This window comes from Balearica regulorum, chromosome 2 (assembly GCF_011004875.1).
Source record: "Balearica regulorum gibbericeps isolate bBalReg1 chromosome 2, bBalReg1.pri, whole genome shotgun sequence".
Lineage (NCBI taxonomy): Eukaryota > Metazoa > Chordata > Aves > Gruiformes > Gruidae > Balearica > Balearica regulorum.
In genome coordinates this window covers 6,230,902-6,246,405 of record NC_046185.1, presented here as the reverse complement: position 1 = coordinate 6,246,405, position 15,504 = coordinate 6,230,902, and the positions used below count along the sequence as shown (strand labels likewise).

The window sequence follows — 15,504 nt, the reverse complement described above, 5'->3', positions numbered from 1 at the left end:
CCTGCCTGCCAATGGGAAGTGGTGAATGAATTCTTTGTTATGCTTTGCTTGCACACGTGGCTTTTGCTTTACCTATTAAACTGTCTATCTATCTCAACTAAATATGAGTAACACAATTTCATGACTGTTTTTTCTAACATAATGAGAAAGCTTTATTCTTACTCTTAAGGGATACTGTGTTTATGTCCTAGATTTTTTTTTTCTAATTTTTGGAGGGTTTTTGGTTTTCTTTTTTTCACCTATTAAAACGGTACTCTTTGGACATAAAAGAATCCATGAACAAATCCCCCAGAACTTTTGCTTCTCATTGTGACATTATTTTCCTACCTGGGACATAGCTTTTCTGCTGATGGAAGAGTTTGAATCACCTGCTAGAAGGTATATCTCTCTACCTAATTGGATTCCTGTTGTTAATCTTACACATTTGGAAAGTTATTAAATTATACATATATTTGCATCTTTGAAGCAGTACCATCATTTTACAGATAAGACAGAGACAAGGGCACACAGCTTGTCCTGCTGTCTATGTCCCCTGTTTTAATCTGCAAGCCACAAGATTCTCCAGAGCAGTCTCTGTCAGTGTTACCGATGGGAAATTAAACCAACCAGCATTCCTTGACTGGAATAGGAAAGTAAGCAAATACTTCTCAAAGGCCCACATGTACACTTGAATGCACAGAAAATTCTCTCATTTTTCTGATTTATGGTCACATCTAATACCTAATGTTAAGCTTCAGAGCTACTGACCATGGAGTAATGTCCTAGAGAACTGTTAGCAACATAGAGTGCCTTGCTGAACCTCAAATTCAGTTCCTGGTTCATCAAAATTCAAGCCTAGCTTCTATTTCCCAGTATATTCTTTGTCCATCTATGAAATTTATGGTGAAAACATAATCATAGTTTTAGTCTTACAAAATACAAATAAACAAACTATACCACTTCCCCAATTTCATTTTCAATTAATTACAATTTTGGAAGGAAAATGTAAATTCATTTTCTACATCATTTAGGGTTTGGATTTTTCTTCTATTAATAGCAGAATGAAGTCCAAAGAAAAGAACAAGAAAGATGTTATCACACTGGAGTCTCCTACTTGTTCTTATTTTTTACTGTGAGAAACCATTCGGAAGTATTATGCAAAATCCTGAATCAAGACATCATCTTTGATTACTTGCTGGGAAAGACAAGGGTACCATTTTCTCTCTCTGTTGATTGTGTCACCTTTCCTAATTTTTATTATTACTTGCCTAATTTGCATACATACATGAAGGCACAAACTGCAATCACAGCCTTTTTGTGCCAGGTCTTTTACAAACACAATGGAAATGTCTTTTTTTGCAGAAGTTCCTGCAATTTCTTTTATAGTAAATGGACAGAAATAGGTGTGATTCAACTCATCTTAAAATAGATATGTTAAATTACTCCCTCAAATTACCTGTTTCTCTCCTCTGACTATAAAGGGAGACTGGCTGATTAACTTAGGTGGAGACACCGCACAGATATCAGCAGTTAGATAAGATGATTTTTACCCTTAGTCACAGGTTCCCAGGGCTGCTTCCATCTCAAAGCCATAACTCAGGTTACAGATGATTTATTGTTGGCCCTTAGAATACAGCCTAACACATCATTACAAGATAACTATTGCTTGCTAGCATAGAAAACTTGGTGAAATAAGGTTTGCTAGAAAGCTTACATATAAATCGTGTAAGATACCATCCCCAGTGAAGAACTACTATTATCTGTAACTGCTAAGAGTATATACATATGTTTTAACTAATGAATACCTACTTCTTACATAGAAACTGTCATCTATAGATATCAGGATATTTAAATCCTATTTTTCTATGATCTTCTATGTCCCATAGTCACTAGGACATCCTGATGACCTATACTCTCAAGAAGCCATCACTCCCTGAGGCATGTCTGTAATGATTTGCCAAGCAGAACACATAATCCACCATCCATAAGTATTTTTAAAGAAGGCCTTAGAAATACTTGTGGTTCCCATACAAAAATATAGTTGCACCTTCCTGAAATCGTAGTCATTTAGCTCCTACTAATTTAGAACCCAAAGTCTTTCAGCTCAGATGACTGGTGAGACTTCATATTTATCACCTTGGTTGGGCAGCAAAATATTCAACCCAATTACTTGCTAAATCTGAAGGTAAATCTTATGAAGAGACTGAAGTGACTGAGACTGCAATCATGCTAAACGAGCTCCTTACTGGGGTAACCCTCTAAAACACGGCTACAGGCATGCAGCCATGCTGCATACTCCTTCATATAATCCCTCACTCCCTTCTGCCTTCTGGATGCATGGAAGATCCTCCCTCAATTGGTGATTCATAGCCTTCAACAAAGGTGTCTATGCCCTTTCTTTTAACAGCTGAACTATCTAAAAACTGTAGAAAACACTCAGTTGTGACATCTGCCTATTTCTTAGCTAACATAAATCCAGCACAGTAGTATCTTCTGCAGAATTTTCTAGTATTTTTGTAGACCTCTATTCAGTATGTTGCATTCCCTTTGACATATCTTACCTAGAGGAAATACGAGGTTATTACAGCAGTCAAGCATGATACTGCCCTAAGTTCACACTGAATTCAAGAGATGCAGGAGAAACTTTCAGATATATCTGTTATGAAAAGACAATATACCTGTTATTCAGTCTGAGCACTAGCTCCGCTGTACCATTCTTTCAGGTACTTGGAGCTCACAGGAATTTATAGCTCTCATGAACTGCTAAGGCAAACCCATTCTGGGTTTGGCTCTGATGACAGACTTGAAGGAGCTTTGCTGGTAAAACAGGATTGTCTCCTGCACAGAATTCTGAGTATATTTTGTGGTGGTGTTTTTTTCTCCCGTGATCTATATAAAACTGTTATATGCTAGTTTGTAACAGTCAGTTGTCAAGATTTTCATGATTTGTTGCAAGCTATCCACTTTTTAATGCAACTTTGCCTTTTTGGCACTCAGTGAACAGGAAATACTAGATCTTATTGCAGATTTTAAGCTGTGATAGGTTATGCAGTTAGCTCACTTTGACATCCCAGTTTCAGAAGTACCTTTCTACTGAAACTTTAGTGTTTCAGGCTGAAGGAAAAAAAAAGAAAAAGAAAAAAAAGACTGAAACAATACAAATGGATAGGCTGGAAGAGTGGGCCAACAAGAAACTTATGAAGTTCAATAAATCCAAGTGTAAGATCTTGCACATGGGAAAACATAATCCAGGAGTGCAGCACAGACTGGGATCCACCTGTCTGGGCAGCAGCTCTGTGGAAAGGGACCTGGGGGTCCTGGCAGACAACAAGCTCAATACGAGTGAACGCTGTGCTGCAACAGCGAAGAAAATGAACAGGATGCTGGGTTGCATCAACAAGGGCATCACCAGCAGAGATAAAGAAGTCATTATCCCATTCTACTCAGTGCTTGTCAGGCCACACCTGGAAAACTGTGTTCAGTTTTGGTTCCTGCTATACAAAAAAGATGTGGACAGGCTGGAGAGGTTCCAGAGGACGGCCACCAGGATGAGCAAAGGACTGGGAAGCCTGCCATATGAGGAAAGTTTGAGAGAACTGGGTTTGTTCAGCCTTGAGAAAAGAAGGCTTAAGGGAGACCTCACCACCATGTTCCAGTACTTAAAGGCTGGCTACAAAGAAGATGGAGACTCTCTTTGTCCAAGGAGTCACACGGAAGAGACAAGAGGTAATGGGTGCAAGTTACTCCTGGGGACATTCCAAATGGACATAAGAGGAAAAAATTTCACAATGAGACATCGGAATAATTTCCTCAGGGAAGTGGTGGATTCCCCAGTGCTGCACACTTTTAAGATTGGGCTGGACAGTGTGCTGGGTCATCTTGTCTAGGCCATGCTTTTGTCATGAAAGATTGGATGAGATGATCCTTGGTTGGTCCCTTCCAACCTGGTATTTTATGATTCTATGACTGAAATAACCAGTGACCTCTGAAAATTCAGGCTCTAAAGGCAACAAACCAGGGTAGAACCTGCTGCATTTATATGCATGCACTGAGTTGCACATCTGCTTTTTAGAAGGCTTGAAAACTCAATTGCTGAAGCTTGAAAATACACGTTCTTTAGCAGAGGAAGACTCATGCAGACCCTCCATTTTTACAACTGAGCTAAAATAAGGCTACTTTGAAAGTGCAAAGACAACATTTTTCAGGCACAAACTCTTTCAATGCCTCATCATTTTCATATTTAAATATTTGAAGAGACTTGTTTTAGTTTTGAAATATTAGGTTTAGCATATTTATATTTGGAATAAATGCAGATGTTATATTTAGGATAAATAATTTCTAAAGGAGACACCATTATTTTTAAATTGCTTGATCAAAAAGTTCAGCATGTTTTCTCACTCAGTGTGACTTTTGATTAAAGCTGCACATTTCTGACATGAATCCTTTATCTTAACCTTGCCTTTTGACATTTTGAATTAGCCTCATGGAAAGAATTACATAAAACTGCCTCTCTACCCATACATAGATTCAGTGACGATAAAAAGCAAGATGTCCTATTAATTTCCTTGTATGAAAGATCCTGACATAAATGCAGTCTCTTATCGCTGTATTGCTCTATAAACCAAGGTTCATTTCTCAGACACACTGAAATGTGAGATGATAGAATAGCTGGCCCACTTAGGATCAGCAGAAAGTTTTGTCTTTGCTTTCTTAAATACTTAATGTTTTGTTAAAATAAACAGAATCTATGCTTTTTGTAATCTTTAATTTCTGTTTCTAAACTCACTGCCAGTTCCCTAAACCCCTTGTTCAGTTAGAGAATTCACTTCTGAAAAAAATACTGTGCTTCAGAAACTTAGGTGAGCAAATATTTGTTTGTTGTCTCACCTAACTGTGTAGCTGACACTCCATATATTTATTTCAAATATTAATTAAGATGAGGAAATTCACTGAGTAAATTATGGGACATCACAATAGGACACACATAGTTTTTCATCGGTGCAGAGCAGGAGGAAACAGTTGTCTGGATGCAATTTACCTACTGAATTAGTGTAAATGACCATTCAATGTTTAGAGCAGTGGTGGATTTTAAAGGACTTGCAGGATTGAACCATTCATTAGACTGAAGGCAGCAAGGATCACTGTGTGGGGAAATCAGAGACATGTAAGTAAACCTGAAAGAGAAGAGAGCTTTGTGAAGGTCTAATTCATAACAGAGTGGCAGGTCTGAAAAAGCTGTACGGCCTACTTAACCACAGAGCTGAAGTTCCTTCTTGGCCTCAAGCAGTAGAAATACTGTGTTGGCTCTCTGCATCTGAACAACTGGATTCTGTTTCTGCCATACCTTCAAGTGGCCACTGATGATGAAGTTTTGTGTCTCAGACTCACTGCCTAGGGTAAGAGACTTGTGGCATGTGTTGGTGCTTAAAGGCCCTTCCTAGTTCTGGCTTTCTTCAGCTCTCAATTTTGGGTTGGGCTGTTCAGCATGTCCAAGACTGTGGCCTATCCTGCTGCCATCCTCATGATCTGCCCCAGCTTCTGGAGGGGGGAAAGGTATGTCCTGCATACCTCAGGATGTGCAATGGAAAATCTCCCAGCCACAAATACGTCTTTTCAGCTTCCATCCTATGAGCTATTTATGAAAGGCCTTGACTGGAAGAGGATTGAGACATGCACACAGAAGTAGCGTGTCAGTCTGGGATAACTTTGGGTTCCTCCTTTTCATCTTTTTTTCTGTTTCTTTCTTCTTTTCTCTTGGAATATCATGCAATTAGTTCTGTTTAGATTGTGGATTAACAGTTCTTAAAATGGCTGACCGTCTTGCATGATCTCACAGCTAATGAGGTTTTCTAAGACAACTCATCCCCAAAATAACTTCTTTCACAGTAAGGTCCCTTCTAGATATAATTCATATTTATCAGGTATACTTTGTATATAAAATACATATTTATTTTCAGATTATTTTAATAAGCTTTGAAAACAAAACCATGTGTTTGCTAAAACATGAATCTCTCTTCCCTTTGCTCATGCTTCAAAAGCAGTAAGCTTGTCTTCACTTAATGGAGGCAGAAATTACCTTTCAAAAAGTTATTGAAACTAATGACTGCAATTTCATACTGTTCCACAAGTCATGGTGCTGTTTCTTCTTGCTCTAATGAGTAACTAACTGCAAATGCTTGTTTTGACTGCATTAAGAAGCCATTTACAAGAAAAGATTTTTCTTTAATAATCAAAGTAGAATTCCTTTGCCAGGAACTTCTTTGAGATATTAGGATCACTATTTTTTTTTATTAAAAACAGGCACAAACATTTAGTTAAGTAGCATATCAGCAATGTAAGTAACCCTTAGGTCTTAGGTGTAAGGTAGTCACAAATCAACATTTCATTTATAAGAAAAGGCATTGAGTGTGGGTGATCCGGTCTTCAAAAAGGGCAAGAAGGAGGACCTGGGAAACTGCAGGCCAGTCAGCCTCACCTCATCCCTGGCAAGGTGATGGAACAGCTTATTCTGGGGGTCATCTCTAACCATGTTGAGGAAAAGAAGGTTATTGGGGGTGGTGAACATGGATTCATCAAGGGGAAATCATGCCTGACTAAACTGGTAGCCTTCTATGATGGCATGACTGGCTGCGTGATGAGGGAAGAGCAGTAGATGTTGTCTACCTCAACTTCAGCAAGGCTTTTGATACTGTCTCCCATAACATCCCCATAGATAAGATTAGGGAGTGTGAGTTGGATGAGTGGACAATGAGGTGGATTGAGAACTGGCTGAATGGCAGAGTCCAGAGGGTTGCGACAAGTGGCGCAAAGTCTAGTTGGAGGCCTGTAGCTAGTGGTGTGCCCCAGGGGTCAGTACAGAGTCCAGTCTTATTCAACATATTCAGTGGCCTGGACAAGAGGACAGAGCGTACCCTCAGCAAGTTTGCTGATGATACAAAACTGGGACAAGAGGCCAAAACACCAGAAGGCTGTGCTGCCATTCAGCAAGATCTGGACAGACCAGAGAGTTGGGCAAAGAGGAACCAAATGAAATTCAACAAGGGCAAGTGCAGGGTCTTACATCTTAGGGAGGAATAACCCCATGCACCAGTACTGGTTAGGGGTTACCGTGCTAGGAAGTAGCACTGTGGAGAAGGACCTGGGAGTCCTGGTCGGCAACAAGCTCTCCATGAGCCAGCAACATGCCCTTGTGGCCAAGAAGGCCAATGGTATCCTGGGGTGCACTAAGAAGAGTGTGGCCAGCAGGTCAAGGAAGGTTATCCTCCCCCTCTACTCTGCCCTGGTGAGGCCACATCTGGTGTACTGTGTCCAGTTCTGGGCTCCCCAGTTCAAGAAAGACAAGGGAGTCCAGCAGAGGTCTATGAAGATGATGGGGGTACTGAAGCATCTCTTGTATGAGGAAAGGTTGAGAGAGCTGTGTCTGTTTAGCCTGGATAAGACTGAGAGGGAATTTTATCAACGCTTATAAGTATCTAAACAGTGGTTGTCAAGACAATGGGGCCAGATTCTTCTCTATGGTGCCCAGCAACATGACAAGGGGCAATGGGCACAAGTGGAACACAGGAAGTTCCATCTGAACATGAGGGAAAACTTCTTCACTTTGAGGGTGACAGAGCACTGGAACAGGTTGCCCAGAGAGGTTGTGGAGTCTCTATCTCTGGAGATATTCAAAACTCACCTGGATGCGATCCTGTGCAACCTGCTCTAGCAGGGGGGTTGGACTAGACAATCTCCAGAGGTCCCTTCCAACCTCCACCATTCTATGATTCTGTGATTGTGAACTAGTATAGCACAATGCAGACACCGATTACAGCAGTGTTCTTCATTTTCTGATATTCTCTCCTACTTTGCTTTTTGCACATCACAATTTAAGTCATGCTAATTTTTTCTTGTCACCTAATGTCAGATATTCCATTTTATGAGAAAGCATCAAACTGTGTGTACATGAAACACCTTGACATCACCAATCAAATGAATTAATGTGTAAAGGCAGTCAAAGCTACTTTTTCTTGACTTGTCTGGAAGAAATATTGCATGTTATCTCCCTTGTCTTATATGAGATAGATGAAGAAAGAACCACATTTCTTGGCTGTCTTTGGCTTTCTGCAGTCTTAGACAATAACCCAATTTTATTGACTAAAATCAGGTGGAACAATACCACAGTCTAATAAAGATTAGCCTGGCAAGTAATATATTTTATTAAATACTTTGTATTAGTTGCAATTAGACTTTCAGGCCAAGTTTTCAAAAATATTTGTCTATGAAAAGTTTTGAAAATTGGTAATGTAGTACTTCTGGATGGGAGAAACAAAGGAAATCAGGACACAAATCAAAGTCCTAAGTAATTTCTTTAGTTATATGCCATGCCAAATAATTTTTTTCTTAATGTTCACCCACCAAAAAAATTTCCTTGGTCTGTAAGGTGAACAGCTAGGCAAACTGATAGGCAAGCAACAATCCATGACTGCAGTACACGAGAATGAGGTATAGTGGGTCTAAACTCAGAACTTATAAAAAAACCTGAGTGCAATTTTCACTAATAAAGAATAATTCTCTCTCAAAACAGTAATGCATCCAGGTGGTGTGTAGACTACTGCAAAACACTGCAGAGGAAATTAAAATTTATACTTTTCCTGAGATCTGGCTTAGCTGACATCTTCAACAATGTAATCCACCCTCATATTCTTTGAAGGCAATAATGCTGCTAAGATTAACCCCATGCATACCATCTTCCTTAAGTAATCCTCACTTACGCTGTTCTCCTGGTCTCTACCATCCTCCACTCTTTCAGGTGGTACAGGAAATCAAGATAAAACAGCTAATCCTAACTGTTTCTGACCAGTGTTATTTGTCCCAGTGTTTTGACCAATGGTCTCATGTGCTTATGGGTAAACTTTAAAATAGAAATATTTTAAATATATCCTTTTAAGGTAAGCTCCTGCAGTCTTTCATCTTGTGTCTATAGACTGGAAATCACCGGATGACAGTGTATTCATAACTTCTATGAATCCTTGTCCAAAAATTTATATGGTAGCCTAAAAACTTATGGAAGACACTTAGTGGATCATAAAACACCTCAGCCAAGGAGCTAGCTATACAAATGTGCTACTGTGAGATGGTATATTCACTTTCCTGGTTCCTCTGGCTGTTTGTCCTTGAGTCATGCAGATTCAGTCTACTGTATGCTGCAGGTGGATACCATCACATGGCAACTTTAACAAGCCATGCTGCTGTAGAGTATCAGAGGCAAAAGCTCCTTTAATTACACTGAGAAAAGCATTTCTAGAGTTTAGCTTTAACATATGTCTGCAATAGTTCAGCTCTGCAGAACTGATACTGAGGCCAATGAATTATGTACTGTTGTGAGCTGCACAAGAACAAGCAGAGAGCATAATTTGTTCTTTATAAGCCAAAAGCAGGCTTCATTAGTCATGATATCTATTCAAAGAGAGGAAGCTAGTTTTCATGGGGGTTAGAAACCTGTATGAGAGAAACTAAACACTGTGCACATGAAGGCTGGTTCCCTCTCTCCTCTTCATTGCTGAAAAAGTTGTTGGCCACCAGTCTTCTCTTGTCTTTAAGGAAACCCACCTTGCTGAAAATGCTTGGGAGTATGAATAAAATGTATCTATTTTTATGAAAAGATATATATGCACGTATATATATATATATACACACACACATGCTACATGGCATATTTATGTTCATACAGCCTGAGCCAATACAAGCTAATGTGCAGCCTTGATGACCTAAGTGACCAAACCACAAGGGGATAGTGGCCTCCAGCACTACTTTGACTGAGGCATGTAGCCCATCCTCTTCCCACACTGCAGACAGGTTGCGGCCAACACATGGACCATATAGTAGGTTGTCAAGGCTTCCTGCCGGTTCTGCGCCATGGACAGAGTCCTTGCTGTTCAGATTTGGTTGGCAACCACCAAGGGAACGCCCGATACAGGCTTCAGCTTCCCTTCTGCTGAATTCTTGAAAACTATGGGGTTTTTTTTGCCTCTGTTGCTGAAAACATCTAGTGGGAAGCAAACATCATTAACACTGTCAGTTCCTATGTTTTTATTGTAAATCCTGCAAAATTTACTAAAAATAAAAGGCCACATGCACTGGAAAAGGAATACTACCCCTTATTTATATGTTTACATATTTTATACATTTTATTACTGTATATATTCACAGATTTTACTTTAGAAATTTACGTAATTGTTTTCAAAATATATTCCCAGTTCACATAGGTGCTATGAACCTGATAAGGAAAAGATTAAAAATATTTCCTTTAAACCAAACTCATGAATCCCACCTATTTTGTATTCATTCTTTTTTGTAAGGTAGGAGCTTATTCACTATTTTATAACAAACTTGTTTTGTTGTAATACAACTTTAATAGGAGGTGTCTTATTGAAACATGAACAGAAATTGAATTAGTCCTATCCCAGCTATCCCCATACTGAGAGAGATCAGTGGCATGAGAACAAAAAGAACATTACAGCCTGTTTGCCTTTAAGTTCAGTCCCATTAAACGATGGTCTCTTGCAGGCCTATGAAATCAATTAAGAAGTACTTGTGAAGATAGCCAAGGAAAAACTGTTTAAAGCCTTAACAGCTTAAATACCCCCTGTCTTGATGTTAGCCCTATAAAGCTATTAGACTCCAGTCTGGATTGCATTAGCACTATGAAAGTCAGCTGCTAATCCTGTAACCACACTGCCTGCCTTGCCTCTCTCCTGCCCATGCTTTTACACGGATTGTTTCGAGCAGAGGGTGACACTGAAGATGGATCAGGCAGAAGCGAATACTAAACTGAATAAAAAATAAATAGATAAAATAGTTGAGTTTCTTTCCTAATAGAGCCATCCATGGCTTAATAAAGAATAGGAATAGTGGGGTTTGTTGTTTGTTGTTGAGGTGGTTTTGTCCTAGAAAGTAAAATTCTAGATATCTTCATACTGAGAGTATTTCATAAGTTCAAGACTGTCTGTGCCAGAAACTACTGGAAATTGAGGACATTTCCAGAGACCAAAGGAACCCAAGAGGATTCTGAATACTCTAGGGGTGAACTGCACTGGAACGTGATGAAAAATAGTGTTCTTTTTCCCTTGGGGATTATTCACACTACAAGGTTTGCCAAACCTGGACTAGATTTGTTTGTTTGTTTGTGTCCCATATCAATTTCTTTACTCAGATTTTGAGTTTGTGAATTTTTATTGAGGCGATTTCTTCATATTTTTATATAAGGCTTTTAATGTTATACAAATATAATTTGTATAACAATTTTGTGGTTTAATGTATCTATTTAATTGAACCAGACTTTCAAATTGAAAAAAAAGAAACATTTTTACTTAAATAAAAGAGAACCTTTAACCAAACAAAGAATGTTAAACTGGAATATTTCAAACATAAAAAGTAAAAAAACCCAAAATGTGATATCCAAGCTCAGGAACTCATTAAACTTGCACTCACATTTTTCTGTCTTCTATGCACAATATTGAGTCAAAAAGACTCTATAAGTTGTTCTCTACAAGCTGCCGTTAACACTGAAACAATGGGACTTTGAGCAACCCTGGTGGAGGGTGTCCCTGCCCATGGCAGGGGGGTTGGAACTAGATGATCTTTAAGGTCCCTTCCAACCCAAACCATTCTATGATTCTCTGAATATTCATCCAGAAATCACTTAGTATAGTAACCCAACTCTTTCCATTGTCAGCAAGGAAAGCCATATATTCGAAAGACAGACAGGTAAGATGGTAAGAATTTCCTCTGCTTTTCTGACACTAAGTCCCAACAGGGAAAGGGCAGTTTAAATTCCACACACAGTTACAGGATCTGTGTTGGTAATGATAACATTGCAATAAATTAACAGGTGTGCCAGACTGCCAGAAGATACACCCAGAGAACATCTAACAGAAAAAGCTCTGAAACAATCCTATGGTATGAAATTGCTCTACCAGGGAATATCCTTATACTAAGGACTGTGCATCCAAGCTCGCACCAGTTCCTCCAGCCTGAACCTAGGTGTGGATTGGGTCAGGTTTCTATCAACACTCAGCACCACACTAACTGAGATGCTCCTACCTCTGCAGCATCACGTGTAGCACTCAATGTTCCCCACACATTTAGGGCAGGTTGTAAAGTATTCTCTTCACACACACAGCTTTTCCCCAGTATGTAATTTTGTTTTCCCTGGACAATTTTGTTTTCCCTGTTTGCTCGCCTGGACCAATCCTGTCTGCCTCAGCAGAATTTCATTCCACTGCTCTTTTCACACAACAGCAAAGACTGCTCTTCATCCACCTCCTCTAAGCATGACCCAGTCTGAACCAGCCCCATTGCACACATGCAGCGCTGAACAAGGAAACAGATACAAGCACTAAAACCCAAGCCCAACTCAGTAACAACTCATACCAGAGCAGAAAGCTGATGATCAACTGATTATTGGGGAAATTCAGGTTTGGATCCAAATTCAACCTCATACTTTGAAATTCAAGGCCTTACTTCATCAGTTCCCCACACACATCCTCCTCCTCCATCCCACTCCATCTCCAGTCATCTCACATCCCTCTGGGACCTGCTTACCTGTCTGTCCTGCAATCGTAGCAAAGAGCCTGTGGGGAATCCTGGATGGGATCTTCAGTCCTGCTCTTATCTGGTAATACCTGAGGAGAAAGAATTTAAAATGACATGCTGTTACAAAGGCGATCACTTGATCCAATCTAAAAATCTGTGCGAACACATCCTGGGCATCCACACTCAAACAGAAGTGCTCAAGAGAACACGCATGCTCAGAGATACTGAACCTTTTCATCTGCTTTGGAATTTTAACTAAAGTGGGTTTATACTGATTTTAATCAGGTCCCTGTTATTTTACAGTAGTCGGAGTGGACACACTGTCCTAACGTGTTACTAATGAGGAAAGACTGTGAAAAGCTCTTGGCTTCTTGTAGGGAAAAGAGATATAGAGAAATATCTATGATAAAAGGCAGTGAGATCAGACAAGGAGTGACAAAAATGTAATACAAAATATAGAAAGAGGAAACTTCAGTGGAAAGACAACAAATGTGCTAATCTCACAACTAGGAAAATTCAATTTATACAGTGATTAGCATTCTGCTGTTCCATATTGAGGCTACCATATCATGAAAAAGTTACCATCAATCACATCTAAACAAGCTGTATTCTAGTCATTAGCTATCCCATAGGTGATCACTATATTAGATGAAGAAAGACCCAAAATGAAAACCAGCCATTTCACCAGCTTAAGTTACACGTGGTGCAGGTTACTTTGGAAAGTTTGTAAATATGAGCTCAGTCTAAAAAAGAAACAAACCTCATCCCAGTCTTCCCTCATTAGCACTTTCATGAATGAGCAATAAGAGACAGTGTACAGTGCTGTAACTAATACACTACACTGTAGCTCAGGATACTCCACCTGTTTGCAGATCTCCCACTGACCTGCTGTAACACCATGTTGGTGTCAATCTTTCTCTGCATTTTCCCTCCTACGCTTTATTTGATCTATTTTTTTATAAATTCCTCATATCTCACAAGTGTTTTTTTGTCTGAGCCTCTAAATACAAAAATAAAGGTTAAATTATACCTGTAAAGGTCCAGCCAGTACCTAAAGACTTGATGACACTTAGCAGAATTATTTTCTCAGAAGAGTATAACAGTATGTGGAAATGAACAGTTAACACCCCAGTTTTCTGTGAACTGCATGATAAATAACAGCTCATACAGGTTACGCTTACCAATAAAATCTTTGCTAGAGGGTTAACAGTGGATAAACCAGATCTGCCTCTGCTAGATTAAAAGTTGAAGAAAGGGGTTTGATGGGGAGAAAAAAGAAAAAAACAAAAACCACCTCAGAGGCAGTTGTGTCATGGTCCTTCACAGCTGAAAGTTCACTTTATCCTACCTACTCCAACTGGCAGGTCCTTGTGAACCTGGATATAATTCCTGCACAACCTTTGACAGTTTTAGGTATCTATTTTAGGCAAGAACTTGGGAATTAAAACTCTTCATTTACATTTTAGTTTTCAAAAAAAGAAAATAAAACAAGCTCAGATTCTAGATACACACAGTATGTAGTTAAAAATAACAGCAACCAAATCTAAACTGCCTGACCTTTCTCTCCCTTATACTGTCTTTGCACTGGGGTAGGAGTCTTTAATTAATGCTATTGCTCCTGATTTCTTCTAGAGCAAGTGCAATAATTATTCCTTAAGAACCTTTGTATTTTCATCACGATTCTATGCAATACAATTTTTTAACTAACAAAAATACCCTATTTGGACTATCCATAGTGTCTAATTGTTTCCAAAAAAGAGCAACATGGTATTAAAGGAGGATTGCCGCAGCAGTGTGATGGAACACTCCTCAGTATGCAGATATTAATGTTTTACTACATGTCCGGTCCACAAGACTTTTTCCTACGAATAATATCCCTTAACTGTCTGTCTACCTCTTTTAGATTTTTGCTGCTTAAGATTGTGGTGGGTTATCCTTGGCTAAGGGCCAAATTGCGACCCAGATGCTCTCTCGCTCCCCTTGATCAACAGGACAGTGGGAGAAAATAGGATTAAAAATTGGATGAGATAAAGACAGGGAGATCATTTACCAGTTACTGTTACAGGCAAAACAGACTCAACTTGGGTGAAAATTAATTTAATTTATTCACAATTGAGTAGTAAGAAACAAAATCAAACATTAAACCAACACCTCCTCCCATCCCACCCCCTTCTTTCCAGGCTCGGCTTCACTTTTTCTGACTCCTCCCAAGCAGCTCAGGGGGATGGGGATGGGAGTTACAGTCAGTCCATGACAGCGACTCTCTGCCACTCACACATTCTCTCTTCTCACACATTCACTCTCTCCTCACACATTCCCTGCTCCAATGTGGATCCTTTCACAGGCTGCAGTCCCTTCAGGCAATAGCCAACTGGCTACCTACTGCCACACTGAGATAATCTCTGCCTCCCTTCATCATGTGTTTCATGTTCAGAAGCATCTCAAGCAGCCCTCAATACTTTCATTAGGAAACTCATTTCCAGTGGCTTGACTGGTGCTCCAGATTAAGTCACCTAAAGCTGGGGAGACTATACAAACATACCAAAGCTGACAGGTTCAACGCCGATGTAGTCAAAACTCTCAGTAGACCTGGAGACATTCAGGTTCTAAGAGAGGATGCTGGGCAGACCTCGGCTTCACTCATTGTCCAGACTGCTGACTACAATATAGCCTTGGACATCAAAATACTGCAGCCCTGAGGAGAAAGACTTGAGGTTATTGATTGATGAGCTCAACATGAGCCAGCAATGTGCGCTTGCAGCCCAGAAAGCCAACCATGTCCTGGGCTGCATCAGAAGAGGTGTGACCAGCAGGTCGAGGGAGGTGATCCTGCCCCTCTACTCCACTCTTGTGACACCCCACCTGGAGTACTGTGTTCAGCTCTGGGGGCCCCAGTACAGGAGAGACATGGAGCTGTTGGAGAGAGTCCAGAGGAGGGCCACGAAGCTG

General features: G+C 39.8%; 1 protein-coding gene across 1 annotated transcript in view; it reads right to left on the bottom strand.

Moving 5' to 3' along the window:
- FAM135B (family with sequence similarity 135 member B) overlaps positions 1 to 15,504 on the bottom strand; it is a 210,309-nt gene that overhangs the window by 97,396 nt on the left and 97,409 nt on the right. The window contains exon 3 of the mRNA XM_075743262.1: positions 12,565 to 12,644. Within this exon, the coding sequence (XP_075599377.1) occupies positions 12,565 to 12,644 (80 nt within the window). The remainder of the gene's footprint in view (positions 1 to 12,564; positions 12,645 to 15,504) is intronic.